The sequence below is a fragment of the Chlorocebus sabaeus genome, chromosome 13 (genome assembly GCF_047675955.1).
Source record: "Chlorocebus sabaeus isolate Y175 chromosome 13, mChlSab1.0.hap1, whole genome shotgun sequence".
NCBI classification, from domain to species: domain Eukaryota; kingdom Metazoa; phylum Chordata; class Mammalia; order Primates; family Cercopithecidae; genus Chlorocebus; species Chlorocebus sabaeus.
The window spans coordinates 24908765-24924170 of NC_132916.1; the positions used below are offsets into that span (position 1 = coordinate 24908765).

At 33.1% G+C, this 15406-nt stretch overlaps 1 protein-coding gene across 2 annotated transcripts in view; it reads right to left on the reverse strand.

Moving 5' to 3' along the window:
- The window catches only part of ASCC3 (activating signal cointegrator 1 complex subunit 3), a 367582-nt gene that overhangs the window by 151983 nt on the left and 200193 nt on the right, over positions 1–15406 (reverse strand). For both annotated transcript variants that reach the window (XM_008007491.3, XM_008007490.3), the window contains exons 15-16: positions 3075–3266; positions 2537–2761 (exon numbers count right to left, since the gene is read on the reverse strand). In XM_008007491.3, coding sequence (XP_008005682.3) covers positions 2537–2761; positions 3075–3266 — 417 coding nt within the window. The remainder of the gene's footprint in view (positions 1–2536; positions 2762–3074; positions 3267–15406) is intronic.

Consider the following 15406-nt stretch of genomic DNA (forward strand, 5'->3'; position numbering starts at 1 on the left):
ATATTCAACAATAATTTAAGAGTTTGTTTCCTTAACAGGAAAATTTACTTTAACAGGGAACTATTCCAATAGATTAGAATATGAGCAAGTTAGTTCAACAATGGCTACACTTCACTATATTGGTAAAAAATGTCAAGATATATGTTTTGTCATTTAAATACCATTTATATCACTAAATGGAATTATGCGTATAGTTAGCTGACATTTCTGAAAACCACACATTTCGTAAGTACTTTATAAATATTTGGACCCTAATTTATTTTTAATTTCTCAGGCCTTGATCAAATAGTTTCAATGATGTTATTTTACAGTCCCTAAGAAAAATAGTTCCTTGAAGAAAAAAAGCAGTATTTTACTGACTTTGTGTCTTCCGTATAACATTGCCAACTTGTGTTTATTTTACCAATTACAAAAAGCTATTAAGGACATAAGTTTACTGAGATATAGTCTTCCTTGACATGCATTGTAAGATATCACTTCATATCTAACTTTAGTATTCAAGTCTGTTCTTCAAAACTATGTTAATCTTTCTTTCACCTTACATACTACATACATTTTTTATACAGAGTTCATCCCAATTCTGTAGAATGTTACTTTCAAACACCTTGTCGTTGGATTTAAGGCCTCTACATTTGAGATATAGTCTTCGTTGACATGCATCTCATGATGTGTATAAAAGAACCAAGCCTTTTACTGCAAGTCGGAAAAATTATGGCTACCATTTTGGAAAATGTTTTTCATATAGGCCTTAGAAGAGGGCAAAGGCTATATATTAATATAAGCAAATGTATTCACCTTCAACTTAAATTTTATGTACAAGAAATCTAAGCCATAATGAAAAGTCTAGGTTTAGAGTTAAATAGATCTGAGTTTGAATACTAGTTTCAAAAGTTATAATGTAGTGACCTTGGGTCAATTACATATCACTCTGAGGATAATATCTCCATAGCAGCAGTATTGAGAGAGTAAGAGAATGTACGTGAGGCACTGAGCAGAATCTCTGGTATACAGCAGGTCCTCAGTTCACTGCTACTATCATTTTACATTAAGAGACTTTGTTCCACACATTAGACACTGCTAATCCAAGACCCAATTATTTAAGCCACACAATTATAGTAGCCAGTAGGATTGAAATTGAGCTATAATAATATTTCCTTTGGATTCAAATTTTATTTCTCAGTTTTTAAAAATGTTATTGTAATTTTGCTAATAGAAAATGAGGCCATTCATGCTATTTTCTCTAACCATTATCTTCTAAAACTTATCCATTCTTTGAATGAGCATCCCAATTCTGGCTGTGGATTATCTCCAACACAGATCTTCTGCACTAGACAAGCTGTTACTCTACTCACTTCACCTGAAAGTCCTAATTTTCTCATAAAATAAAGATACTCTCACTGGATCAAATTTTACCACATTCATGAACCAAAACTTTCCTGATAGCCTGGGACAAACCTATTTTCTCCTTCTGCTGAATCCTTCTACAGAACTATCTTTCCAACATTATTGCACTGTGTTTTCATGTCTTTTTCTCCCCTTTTGGAATATACACTTCTTAACAGAGAAAACGAACTAGTAAGTGTGTTTTTCATTCTCTAAAAAGACTTACAAATAATATGATTGGAATGTTAGATTAAATTTCTATAAGCTCTTTAGGAAGTACCTAATATAGGACTTTGTACATAATAAGTAATATTTGATTATAAATATTTCAAAGTAGTCATTTACTTAATATTTACATCCTCCCTACTTTCAATTATTGTTTGAGTCAACTTTAAAGGTATGAAAGAATACTGAATTAGCAAAGTGTTGAATACCAAATTATAATTTAAAATGTCACAAAAACAGTCAAACCTGATTTGAATGTTCTATACATATACTCTAAATTTTAAGAACATTTATTTTCTTTACCAGTTAAGATGTTACCTACGCTTCCAGGGTCTGCTATGTAAATCGTAACATAAAAGTCACACGCAGACATACACACACAGACACACACACACGAAACAAATTATCACAATGTAGCTCAATCACACTGTGTATAACAAAGTTAATCAACTGACCTAATAGAGTTAAAAGAGTTTTATAAATTTTATTAAACTTTTAGTAAAAATTTCATGTAAAACTTTGTAAAAGTGCCAAATATTAGTTATTATTGCTATTTGTTTCCATATTTTCTACAGTCTTTGTTAGATTTCTGGTCTCTAGCAAAGCCTCATAGTTTCAAAATATGGTCTTTTAGCAATAGATTTTTTATCAGTTATCATTCTATAATCCTCTGAATTAATCAACAATAATGCCATTCAGCCTGTTTTATTTTATAACTATATGGCATAGGCTGTAATCCTAAACACTACAAAATAGCAACCAACTCAACCTTTATCTTTCTTGGTCATTCTTTTATTTTTATTTTTATTTTTTTATTATACTTTAAGTTCTAGGGTACATGTGCACAATGTGCGGGTTTGTTACATATTTTCTTGGTCATTCTTAAGGCTGATGATTCTATTCCAAACTTTTACTCATTAGATCTTACCTCTGCATTTAGGTTATCTGCAAGGCTTTCCAGAAACTGACTCTCAATTGGGTTTCGTTGGGTGAGCAAAGTGAGGTAATGACTGAGTTTATCATGCGTTGTTATAATGATTCCTTCCCCAAATTTGTCAAATTGTGGTCGTCCAGCTCGACCAAATATCTGCATGACATCTAAAATTCCAAGGTCAACAAAGGAGCCTCTTTTTGCAGCATATATTTGTGTTCCCTAGATGAGGAAAAGTTAACAAAAATTTACATAAACACACACAAATATAATCCTGATGAACTGAATACTGAAATTAGGCAAATATGGCAAGATCTCAAAAGTGTACTTTAACTAATCCTTTCATCATCTGTGATAGAGTTAAACTTTCACAATATAAACTAGATTCTTAATGGAGAAAATAATTCTGACCTTTTAGAAATAACATTCAAAGTCAAGGAAACAGATAAATCACAATATTTTTCTAAATAAATCAACTAAGAAGCTTGCTTTAAGACACACACAAATCCATATATCAAGGAAGGTAAGCTCTTACCTTAATAATAACAGCATGGGCGGGAAGATTGACACCCCAGGCTAATGTAGCTGTACACACTAGGACTTTGATATGCCCATTAGAAAACAAGTTTTCAACTAAATTTCTGTCCTGCCGAAGCATTCCTGCATGATGAATACTAAAACCATCTGGGAATAATTCTCGTACTTGCTTATTTCTCGACCTTTGTACCTAGACACCAAGAAAGCATAAGAGTATTATTTAGCATTTAAAAGCAACTGTTATTTAGCATTCCTGTTGTATGAGTTTTATCAAAGAAATCAGAAAATTATTTTTAAGCATCTTAAGGTATTACTAAGTCTTAGTATACAATGTTTTATATAAAATAATAAAAAATAATGTTACTTATCTTAAAAAATAGGTAATACCAAAATATGTCACAAAATTCAAAAGAAAAGAAGTGAAAAGCAAGTGTCTCTTTCATCCAGAAGTCCCTTTTTGCAATCAGTCAGTATTACATGTTTCTTAGCCTTCAAAAATATGCTATTCAAAATAAAGCCAAATCTCAGCAGCTTCTTAACTCCTTAAGAGTAAAGGTCAGAGTCATTACAGTGCAAGGCCCTACAAAAATCAATCTCATTTCCTTACCTCATCCACCTCAGCCACAATGGCTGGCTTTTCTGAGTATATTTTCTGACAAGTCCATATCTACTTCAGAGCCTTTACACTTTTATTCCAGACCCACTGCCTTTGAGGCCTTCTCCTTTCTTATTGAGATCCCCATGATGCTTCCCCTGTGATGTTCCTCATTGCAGTGAGTCAATAAACCCAGCTTTGTTCACCTAGAGTTGTGTTCTTGGTGATCTCTGACAGCAAGTTGACCATCTGTTTTAGCTCCTCAACTACACATGTGCATTGAGTATACAGTAGTCCTTCCTTATCTGTAGTTTTGCTTTCTGTGGTTTCCATTACCTGAGATCAACTGTGGTCCAAAAATATTAAATAGAATATTCCAGAAATAAATAAATCATATTTTAAGTTGCATGCTCTTCTGAGTAGCCTGATGAAATCTCACACTGTCCTATTCCATCCAGCCCAGAAAATGAATCATCACTTTGTTCAGCATATATAAGCTGTAGACACTCCTCACCCATTAGTCACTTGGTAGTAGGTTTGGTTATCAGATTGACTGTTTAAGTATCACAGCGTTTGCAAGTCACCCTTATTTTACTTAATAATGGCCCTGAAGTGTAACATCAGTGATGTTGGCAATTTAAATTTGCCAGAGAGAAGCCATAAAGTGTTTCCTTTAAGTGAAAAGGTGAAAGTTTTCAACTTAAGAAAAACAAAATTGTATGCTGATTGCTAAAATTGATGGTAAGAGCAACAAATCTTCTATTCGTGAAATTGCAAAGAAGAAAAAAGAAATTCGTGTTATTAATGTTTCAAATTGCAAAAGTTACAGCTACAATGTTTGATACATACTTACTTAAGAGGAAAAAGGCATTAAATTTGTGGGTGGAAGACATGAACAGAAATGTATCTTAATTGACAGCAATCAAGTTAGTTCACTAGTATCTGTGGTTTCATATCTTGGAAATATGCCCCATGGATAAGGGGGGACTACTGTAACAACATTACTTCTGTTCTGTGGCTTACTGGGAGTCCAGAGGTGAGATTTAGTATACTTATATGCCACCTGTGCAACTGCTGTAGCAGAAGGTCGTAAAAGACTCACTGAAGATTCACTATACAATAGACAGAATTTTTATGAAAAACTAACATTTAAAGAAATGTTTACATAGTTAAAGCTTCTGTTTGGCTATCACATCATGTGTTTGTTTGCTATTGGTCTCAAAATCTCATGATCAATTCAAGAGCTTCTTTTTGAACAGTTTTTTCCCCACACTTTTTACTTAAGGGCTGGACAATGGCAGGGAGTAAGATTTTAGGGGACTGGGGTTCCAGTCTAGACTTTGCCATACTGATTATCTCTCAGGTCACTTAAAATTTTAAACTTCTAAGTTAATAATATTTAATAAAATTATCTAAGAAAATAGCATTCCATGAAATCTGCCTTAATTATAAAATCAAAAGTAATGCATTAATAAACCACACCATCTAGTGGCCAGCCAAGTAAATAACAACTTACACATTTTGAGCCTCTTTAGGGTCCAAAACAAAATACATATATAAACATAAAACAGGAGAGCTTCTTAAAATTTCAAGGGGGTGTATTATTATTTTATTCTTGTGTAGTGCAGTCAGCCTGTTAGAAATTATTTTATACATATACTTTACAATTAATTACAATTGGATCTCATTGTCTCAGCTTTCATCTTTTCAGATAAGTGATACTGTCACTGTAATCTTAAAGCAGCTCTTATGAACATGGAAAAAAGTCTAATTGTGGTGTATTTGCTAAGAGCTCCTTCAGAGGCTAAAGGTAGGGAGAGGAGAAACATTTCACTTACTTCATTTCTTCTCTAATATTTAAGAGTGGACATTGAAAGCCAACAGAAGAAACTAAAACTATTGGTTGGAGGTGATATTCTGTACAAATCATATTGCTGGATTGCTGTTTGGTTTTAGGTGAAGTCTGCTATCTGTGGACTCCCTGCATTGAAATGTTCTGCTGTCCTTCTTATAAATATAGATTCCTTAGTCAAACCCCACCTGAGGTAAGACATGGCTAGGCCTGCTGTGACACCAATGACACAGTAAGAAGTTAAACAAGGGAAGTATGTATCTGTGATAGAGATGTTTCTTATAAAGTAGCAGGTGGATCTTGGAGTAGTGACATAGTACCTCCCACATGATCACATGGGTTTCACATTCAACCAGCACCAGTGGCCACCAACTGGGTATATCTCTCTGGTCTCTGTGAGGAACTAGGAGGAGGTAGGAGTCACTTCTACTTCTATTCTTGCATACCATGTGCATTGTTTTATTTTTAATGGTTTATTACAGACTTGAAGTGACAACAGTCTTAAAATAAGTCTGGGTTTTTTATTCTTAACTATCTTTGAATCTGAATTTTCCATATGTGGTCTGCCTTAGCTCACAAGAAAAATGAACTGGAATCTGGCCGGGCACAGTGGCTCACGCCTGTAATCCCAGCACTTTGGGAGGGTGAGGTGGGCAGAGCACGAGGTCAGGAGATCAAGACCATCCTGGCTAACACAGTGAAACTCCATCTCTACTGGAAAAAAAAAAAAAAAAAATAGCCGGGTGTGGTGGCGTGTGCCTGTAGTCCTAGCTACTCAGGAGGCTAAGGCAGGAGAATCACTTGAACCCAGGAGGCGGAGGCTGCCGCGCCACTGAACTCCAGCCTGGGTGACAGTCTCAAAAAAAAAAAAAAAAAAAAAAAAAAGAAAAGAAAACAAAAGAAAAAAAAATGAACTGGAATCCCTGGAAATGAGGCCCAGGGATGTTCCTCATCTGATTTTAAAATCTGATTTTAAAAATCATCATAAAGCAAAACTATTTTCCACTTTTAGTGTACACATCTAAGAATTTTAACACGTTTGTGTTAGATATGCATAACTATCATCATAATCAAGAAGAGTTTCTCCACCCTAAAAAAATCCCCTCATGTGATTTCTTTACAGTTAAACTTTTCCCAACTACTACCACTAATCTGAACTCCAACAGTATAGTTTTCTCTCTCCGAGACCATTATATAAATTGAGTCAGAAAGCATATAAACTTTTGAAATTGGTTTCTGTCACCCAGATTAATGACTTTGAGATTCATCTAAGTTGTTGCATATATCAATAGCTCATTCCTTTTTATTGCTGAGTAGTATTCCACGGTGCTACAGATGGGCACATTACAGTCTGTTAATCGGACCTCTCACTGAACGACATGAGGGTTGTTTCCAGTTTTCATAATTATAACCATAACCTTTATAAACATTTATGTACGCTTTTTGTATATGTGGATATGATTTCATTCCTCCAAAGTAAATACCAGGAATGAAACTTTTAGGTCATATGGTAAATGTATGTTTAGTTTTATAAAAAATGCCAAAGCATTTATGGAGAATTTTAACATTTTGCATTTGCATCAGCATTGTATGACAGTTCCAGTTGCTTCCCGTACTTGCCAGCTTCTCATATATTACATAATTATTATTTTTTATTTTAGCCATTGTAATAGGTGTGTGGTGGCATCTTACCATGGTTTTAACGTAAGTTTGCTTAACAGTTAATGATTTTTTTTTTAATTTTTATTTATTTATTTATTTTGAGACGGAGTCTCACTCTGTCACCCAGGCTGGAGTGCAGTGGCCAGATCTCAGCTCACTGCAAGCTCCGTCTCCCGGGTTTACACCATTCTCCTGCCTCAGCCTTCCGAGTAGCTGGGACTACAGGCGCCCACCACCTCACCTGGCTAGTTTTTTGTATTTTTTAGTAGAGACGGGGTTTCACCGTGTTAGGCAGGATGGTCTCGATCTCCTGACCTCGTGATCCGCCCGTCTCGGCCTCCCAAAGTGCTGGGATTACAGGCTTGAGCCACCGCGCCCGGCCAACAGTTAATGATGTTAAACATCTTTCATGTTTTTGGATGTGCATATATAATCAGCTCCTCAAGTTATTCTACTGCACACAGAAGTATAAGGAATGAAGTTTTTTACAGAAGAATATTTGCAGTGATGTTTTTCTCCACCTGTTTGTAATACAGCTGTACAATTTTACCTCATGAGACTATTTAGTGCTAAGCAATCTTGTATTTGTTATTGCACTAAATTATTTACATTCCTAAGAAGAGTACCTCCTAACAAATTTACGAAACATGATAGTCACTAACAGACCAAAAAAAAAAAAAAAAAAAAAAAAAAAAAAAAAAAAAAAAAAAAAAAAAAAGCACAAAGCACTGTAAAGAATCAGAGAGGTCAATTAAATAAGAAACACATATTTATAATATATTAGATCCTAGGAATTCAAAGAAATTTAAGACAAAATCTGAGCTTTGGATAATTTGCAGACTGGTAAGGACAGACTCATATACAAATGATTTCTATTAAATATAATGTGTTTATGATAGAGGTACATGGACCAAGATGAAACTTTGTTATTTATGACATTTATGATATTGTCATTTATAACAAAAGTATGTCTTATTTACATTTGTATTGCTAACATATGGCAGGGTGCCTTCTTCATACTGATACTACACGTTCCTTGAATGAATGAATCAGTGATTTGATAGTTTGATCAAAGAAGTCTTTACAGAAAATGTGAAATGTGGGTCTTGAAGGACAAGGAATAGCCTGCTAAATGGTGAAAGGTAGGCAGCAGGATATATAAATACCTAAGCTGGGAATGGTTAAAGAGGGAATGCTTAAACACACACAGTGTGTTTGGAGGGCATTCTGTTCAGAGGGTGTGGGATAAAAATTAAGAAAATTAAGCTAGAAAAAAGGATTGGGGTCAGGCTTTACATTGTCTCAAACATAGGTGGAAAAGGAGTCAATCTAAGTTTTTAAGCAGTGTCAGATTTGTTCTTTAGAGAGGTAACTTCACAGTTGTGCTAAGACTAGAGCAGGTATCAGCCACTACAGCAATCTGCAGGGGAAGATGGAGGCAGGGGAAACAGAAATAACCAAACAAAGTCAAGGTGAAAATTGGCTGGAAAGTAACCAAGACTGGATGACTGTCTAGAAAGGAGGATGAACATGACATAAAAGAAAAGGAGTTAGAATTGTTTCAAGCTAATCCTTATCTTGGTGCACTGAATATATGATAAGGTAAACAGGATGAGGAGAGCTAATGATGTGCCTTAAACTAGGTACTAAGAAGGTCAGAAGTAAATTATGTTTCATGCATGAGTTTGAAGTGATCCATTATAAAGACTTGGGCTTCTCTTCTAAATAAATGGGAAGCCACTGAAGATTTCTGAGGAGAGAAATAAGGGAGACCAGTTAGGTAACACTATAAGAACATTCAGAGTGAGATGAGATGACACGATCAGGTGTAAAACATGTGAATAAAATAACAAAGGCGGGGAGCAGGGGCTCACGCCTGTAATCCCAGCACTTTGGGAGGCTGAGGTGGGTGGATCACCTGAGGTCAGGAGTTTGAGACTAGCCTGGCAAACATGGTGAAATACTAAAAACACAAAACTTAGTCTATACTAAAAATACAAAAATTAGCCGAGCATGGTGGTGTGTGCCTGTAGTACCAGCAACTTGAGAGGCTGAGGCAGGAGAATCGCTTGAACCTGGGAGGTGGAGGTTGCAGTGAGCCCAGATTCGCCATTGCACTCCAGCTTGGACAACAAAAGCAAAAACTCTGTCTCAAAAATAAAATAATAATCATAATAATAAATAAGACACATACAGAGGCAATGCTCTGTATATGTGTGTGTGTGTGTCTGTATATCTTGGCTTTCTTGAAAAACAAAGGAGAAATTAAAACTGCAAAAGTCTAAAAATTAATGAAAACACTACATATCATAATAGGACAGAGTAAAGTTGTACTATGAGAAAACATCATACCTGAAATTCTTACGTAACTAAAGAAGAATACGTAGTAAGTGAATTAAGCATCTAACTCAAGAATCTACAAAAACAAAAATAAAACAAACCTAAGGTAATAAAAAGGAAAGCCCTAATAAAGTTAAAATAGAACCAATGATTTAAAGATTGTGAAACTGAGAAAAAAATTAACACTCTTACTTTAAAAGAAAAAAAACAAAAATAGACAGTGGTCATTACTGACTAGAGAAGGAGCTGGAAAACTATGTGTCAACTGCCTGCTTTTGTAAATAAAACTTATTGGAAAACAGCCATATCAATTTGCTATAGATTGTCTAAGGCTGCTTGAGCTACAACAGGAGGGCTGAATGAATAGTTGTGGGAGAGATCATATGTCTACAAGCTTAAAATGTTTACTATCTGGTCTTTAAGTAAAATAATCTGTATAGCTGTACACAAGTACAACAGCACAAGCACAAGACCCAATGTCAGAAAAATGAAAATACCACAATTTAAACGAATATAAAAGAAATAATACTACAACTTAAAAGAATCAGAAAAGAATCAGAAAAGAGCACTTTGTAAAATTCAGTGCATTTCACTTAAACTGTTTGGAATGGATGATTTTCTAGGAAAATATTGTTACTAATATTTATCCTAGAAGTGACAGAAAACTTTATATGTAATGATAAAAATAATGAAAGAAAATTTAAGAGTTAAATTTAATAGCTGGGCTTTCAAATTTTTAAAGATGAATTAATTCTAATGCTATTAAGAGACTCTAGAGGACAGAAACAGAACACTTAGACTGATTCTACAGGCGACTATAATGGCGCTGATATTAAAACCTGACAAATAAGAAAAGTGAATACAATAACAATATCTCTCTTATAAATATTAATCTAAATAGTAAAGAACTTTAGAAAATAGAATTTATCAATACATTAAAACAAAACGCCACAACTAAGTATTCTTCAACCCCAGAATGCAAGGGCATTGCACTTAATATATTAACATATTTAATAATTCAAAAAATTATTAAATAATATTAATATTTTTATTAAATATTAAATTTTATAAATTTAATATTTATATTAAACATTAAATATTTAATACGCATGATGGTGTGCAGACATTGAATTTTGACAAAAGGCTACATTCAGTCCTGATGATTACAGATGATGATATACATCTCAAACTATGCTTAATAGTGAACATTCAGAGTATACTAATTAAAATTAGGGAGTAGGCAAGGTTATTTGGTATCAGCCTATTGATGTTCCAGACAATGCTAGACATGAGAAAATAATAAAGAATATAAATACTGAAAAAGTATAAAGTAATTATTTGTTGTAGATAAAGTAAATGTTTATTTAGAAAACTGGGTACTGACTAAAATATACTAAATAAAATAACAAACGAATTTGGAAAGATGATAGTCTCAAAAATTTAATATTTTATAAAAGTATTTCTTTTATGAAAACATTTTTCTTTTCCTTAATATAATGTAAAATATTTTTTATATTATATATATTTTTAAAATGGAAATATATTTTTTCTTTAATTTTAATATAAAATATTAATCTTTAATATTATAAAAATATATTTTATACACGTTTTATAAAAAGACATATATACACTATATATACAGATAATAACTCATAAAATAAGTGAAAAAATCACATTTATAAGAGCAAAAACAGAAATAATAAGAGGAAGGATCTATATAAAGTTTTATAATATTGTTGAACATTCAAGAAATAATATATTTAATTTTGAGATGGGAAAACTTGATTTGGCAAAAATACCATTTCTCATTAACTAAATGTGTAAAATCAATGCACTAACTCAACTAAAATATGACATGATTTCCCGGAGGGAATACTAAAATTCATCCTGAAAAGTAAGACTGAAAATTTATCCAGGAGAAATTCTACAATTGAAGAATAATCAGGATGTTTAATCCAACCAGTTATGGAGAATTCTACGAAAACAAAATAAGTAAAACAGTTTGATAAAAAAGAAGAAACAATAAGATCAATGACACAGAAGAGAAATTTTAGAAATGACTCAAGTAAATATGAGAATATTGTATATTAAATTTTTTAATCAACAGAAAAAACAGTATTTAGGAAAAGATGATGGGCCCACCACTATCTGGAATAAGTTCCAGAAACATCAAGTATTTAATAATAAAAATAAAATATAAGGCTTGAAGAAATCACAGATGAAGTAGGTGTATAGCTTTTATATGCAAGACAGAAAACCCAGAGACCATAAATAAATTTTCAGAATTTCTACATGGTAAAAAATAATCATAAACAAACAAAAATAAACATCAAGGGTTAAATAGAAAAAGTTTATGTAACATGTATGTACTAAACATGTAGTTTAGTACATAATGGGCTAAGATTATGAACAATTTAAAGAGTAGGAAATACAAATAGGCAATGTAAAAAATGCTCCGTCTCACTCATAATTAAAGAAATGCCAACCAAAATAATAATGAAGTACCATTTTTTGCCTGTTAATCTGTTATAAACTTAAAAACGTTAATACTACCCAGTGCTGGCAAAGTTATGTGGGGTAAAGTACAGTCTTCCCATGGTATCCGTAGGGGACTGATTCCAGGAACACCGTCTCTTCCCCTGTAGACACCACAAACCATGGATGCTTAAGTCCCTTATATAAAATGGTATGATATTTGCATATAATTTACACGGTCTTCCTGTATACTTTAAATCATCTCTAGATTACTCATAATACCTAATACAATTTAAGTGTTATATAAGTAGTTATACTGTATTGCTTAGGGAATAATGACAAGAAAAAGTCATCTGTGCATGTTCAGTACAGATACAACCATCTTTTTTTTCCCCAAATTATTTTAATCCACAGTTGGCTGAATTCATGGAAGCCATGGACATGGAGGGCCACCTGTAACAACTGCTGGAGGAAGTATAAATTGGAACAATATCTCCATGAGGCAATTTGGGGCCACTCATCAAAGTTTTAAATGCATGTATTACATGATAGATAAATTTCAGTGCTAGGAATTTTTCTAATATATATCATTGCAAGAGTAGGAGTAAAAATGTGTACTGCAGCATTGTTAACAATAAAAGGTAACTGGAAACAACAAAAGTATCCCTCAATAGAGGATTCAGTAAATGAATTATTGTAACATCCGCATTGTGGCATATTATACAGTTGCTAAAAGAATGAAACCCATCTTTCTGAGTTGATTTGGAAAGACCTCCTTGATACATTACTAAATGAAAAAGAAAAAGACAAAAAGGTATATACAACATGATGCAATTTTTTTGTATTAAAACATATACCCATGCACACAGGCAAACAATGGTGGTTGTACAAGTCTTTCTTCAAAAGAAATATAAGAAGCTTTTTAAAAGAAGTTTTGTTTGGAGAAATGAAGGGAGAAGAGATGGTTAAGACCATAAGTTATGGAGCTAAACTTGTTTACTATAAGATGCCTGCTGCTTTCTAAGGCATCAGAAAAATCACTGCTTTTTCTACTTGGTTCTCCAAAGCTAGCACTACATGGAGTCCAGGTTTTGCTGTTGTCTGAATAACCACAGAGATATACTTTATCTTGTTCACATTCTGTGAACAGACAATTTGGATTCTCCACAGAAGCCATTTGAGATCCAATACTACGCTCACTGGATAAAGTGTTTCTACACATGGAAATTCAGCACAAAAGAATACCAGCTGTGAAAAGGTAAAAGAAGTAAGGTATGTAGTTTCAGAACGGTCTAAGTTTGGTTTCCTCTGACTTTATCTTTCCAGTTTTCACAAGTGAACTTTCCACACAGGGCTTTATAGTCAGTAAAATTCAAATGGAATGGGCAACTGCCAAGATAATCCATCAACACAAGTAAGGCATTATATTCCTTTTCCCCAGTGAAAGCATGCAGAATTTCCTTCCATGCCTTTACATCACATTTTCCTACTCATGAGAGAAAAAACACAATGTAAATGCTTTTAAAAACAAAGTTAAAATGTAACTACTTCCCAACATTTACTTCTGAACTAACACAAATACATGATTAAATAACATGATTTTTTAAAAAATGGTAGCAAGCAATTGAGGGTATTATATCTGGTCCTTGCCTAGATTAGACTCATGCCACATAGTTGCCATCTGCCACTCCCTATCACTCTTTACATTTCAGTCATTTTGACTTGTTTTTCTTATTTGCTTCAATGTGCATTTTTTTTTTATGTCAGCCTTTTTTTTTGAATACTTGTCTGTCCTCTTTTGCTTTGTCAACTCGTAGCCTTCAGATCAGCTTAAATGTCACTTTGTTGGTCAACACCATCCTCTAACACCATGGGTCTAGATCAGATTCTCCAACTCAATTTTTTCTTAGGACTTTATCCCTCTTTATTATTTATTTCAAATGTAATTAAAATCAAGTATTTAATTAGTTGTTTAATCTTTCTGTCCTTCCAGAATATAAGCTCCATAAGCGTAAAGGGATGACTACTTTTTCCTCCCTAAAAGTATTTCCACTTTCACTCAAAGCAAATATTAGTCTACATATAATATCTGCTCTTACCTCCTTCTAGGAGCCTTACTGTATTGCCTGGACCGGAATATAATTTCCCAGATCTCATGTAGTAAGGGTACTAGATGATAAAGCCCATTGTGCTAATTAAAAGCATTCAGGCAAGATCTGAATGACGGAAATGAAGAGATAACTATCTACTGCTGTATTTTTCTGGCAAGCAAGATTTTGGAGACAGAAAGGTTGAAAGTTTTAACGGATGAACTAAACATTCAAAATTTGGTTTTCTAGTGTGTTCATGAATGTTGGAAGGCATCTGTAGTAATAGCTGTGGCTTTTTAACTGCTAATCACCATCATGTAACTGGTTAAATTCAAGAGTTGTAGTAGTAGCCCTGAACTTCTACTCCTCTGATTTTACCAAATTTCCAGTAAGTACCTAATTTCTTATACAAATTCTTTTCTATTTAAAATGTACCTAGAATGGTTTCTGTTTCCTTTTACTAAATCATAAGTGATACATGTGTCTACTTCAATCCAATATAAACAGGTTGACAGCACTTTATTTATATTGATACCCAATCTAAGTGACTGGTAACCAGCTTACACTGAGTAAATATTTGCTGAGTGACCACAACGAAAAACAGTTTAAGGCTCATGTGTATATCAACAAGTCACAATCACCCAGACTAGCCTAATCCCAATAACTAATTTCTATATGTTATTCTGTGTTAATTATGTATTTTAACTTGCGAGAAAGAAAGTGCCATTTGCTCTGTTTCATGTCATATTCCTTGAAAGATGATCCTGGTTCCCATATAGGCTGTCCTGATTATTAATAGAAATAAGTTGGCATTCCAGAGAGAGGACCCTAAATAGAAAAAGATAAATCTTATCTAAAATTGCATTATTTTAATTCATTTGGTCATCTGTAAAGAGAAAAATTTAAAAAATGAAATCACAATATGAAATGTGTTTGATTTTAAATTTTATCATTACACATCTCTCTATCCCTAGGAATTTATAACTTTATTTATTAATCTGATGTCTTTAGAGTGCTTCCGCTACTCAAGTATTTTCAAATGAGTGAAAAACAACATTCTAATTAACATACTTTTTCAAAACAGCATGATTCCTTAACAAGATGTATTAATTTATTGTAAGAAATTTATTCTATGCTTCTAAAATGCATCTTAAAGCACAGAAATGAAAATTGCTACAATCAAAATTTCCTTAAAAGTAATAAGAAACAAGGATAAAATTTCAATGCTATTTACTATGTTCTTTAAAAAGAGTCTCACTTATTCAAAGTGAATAATGTTAGACCATATATTAGACCACATTGAAATGAACACATTT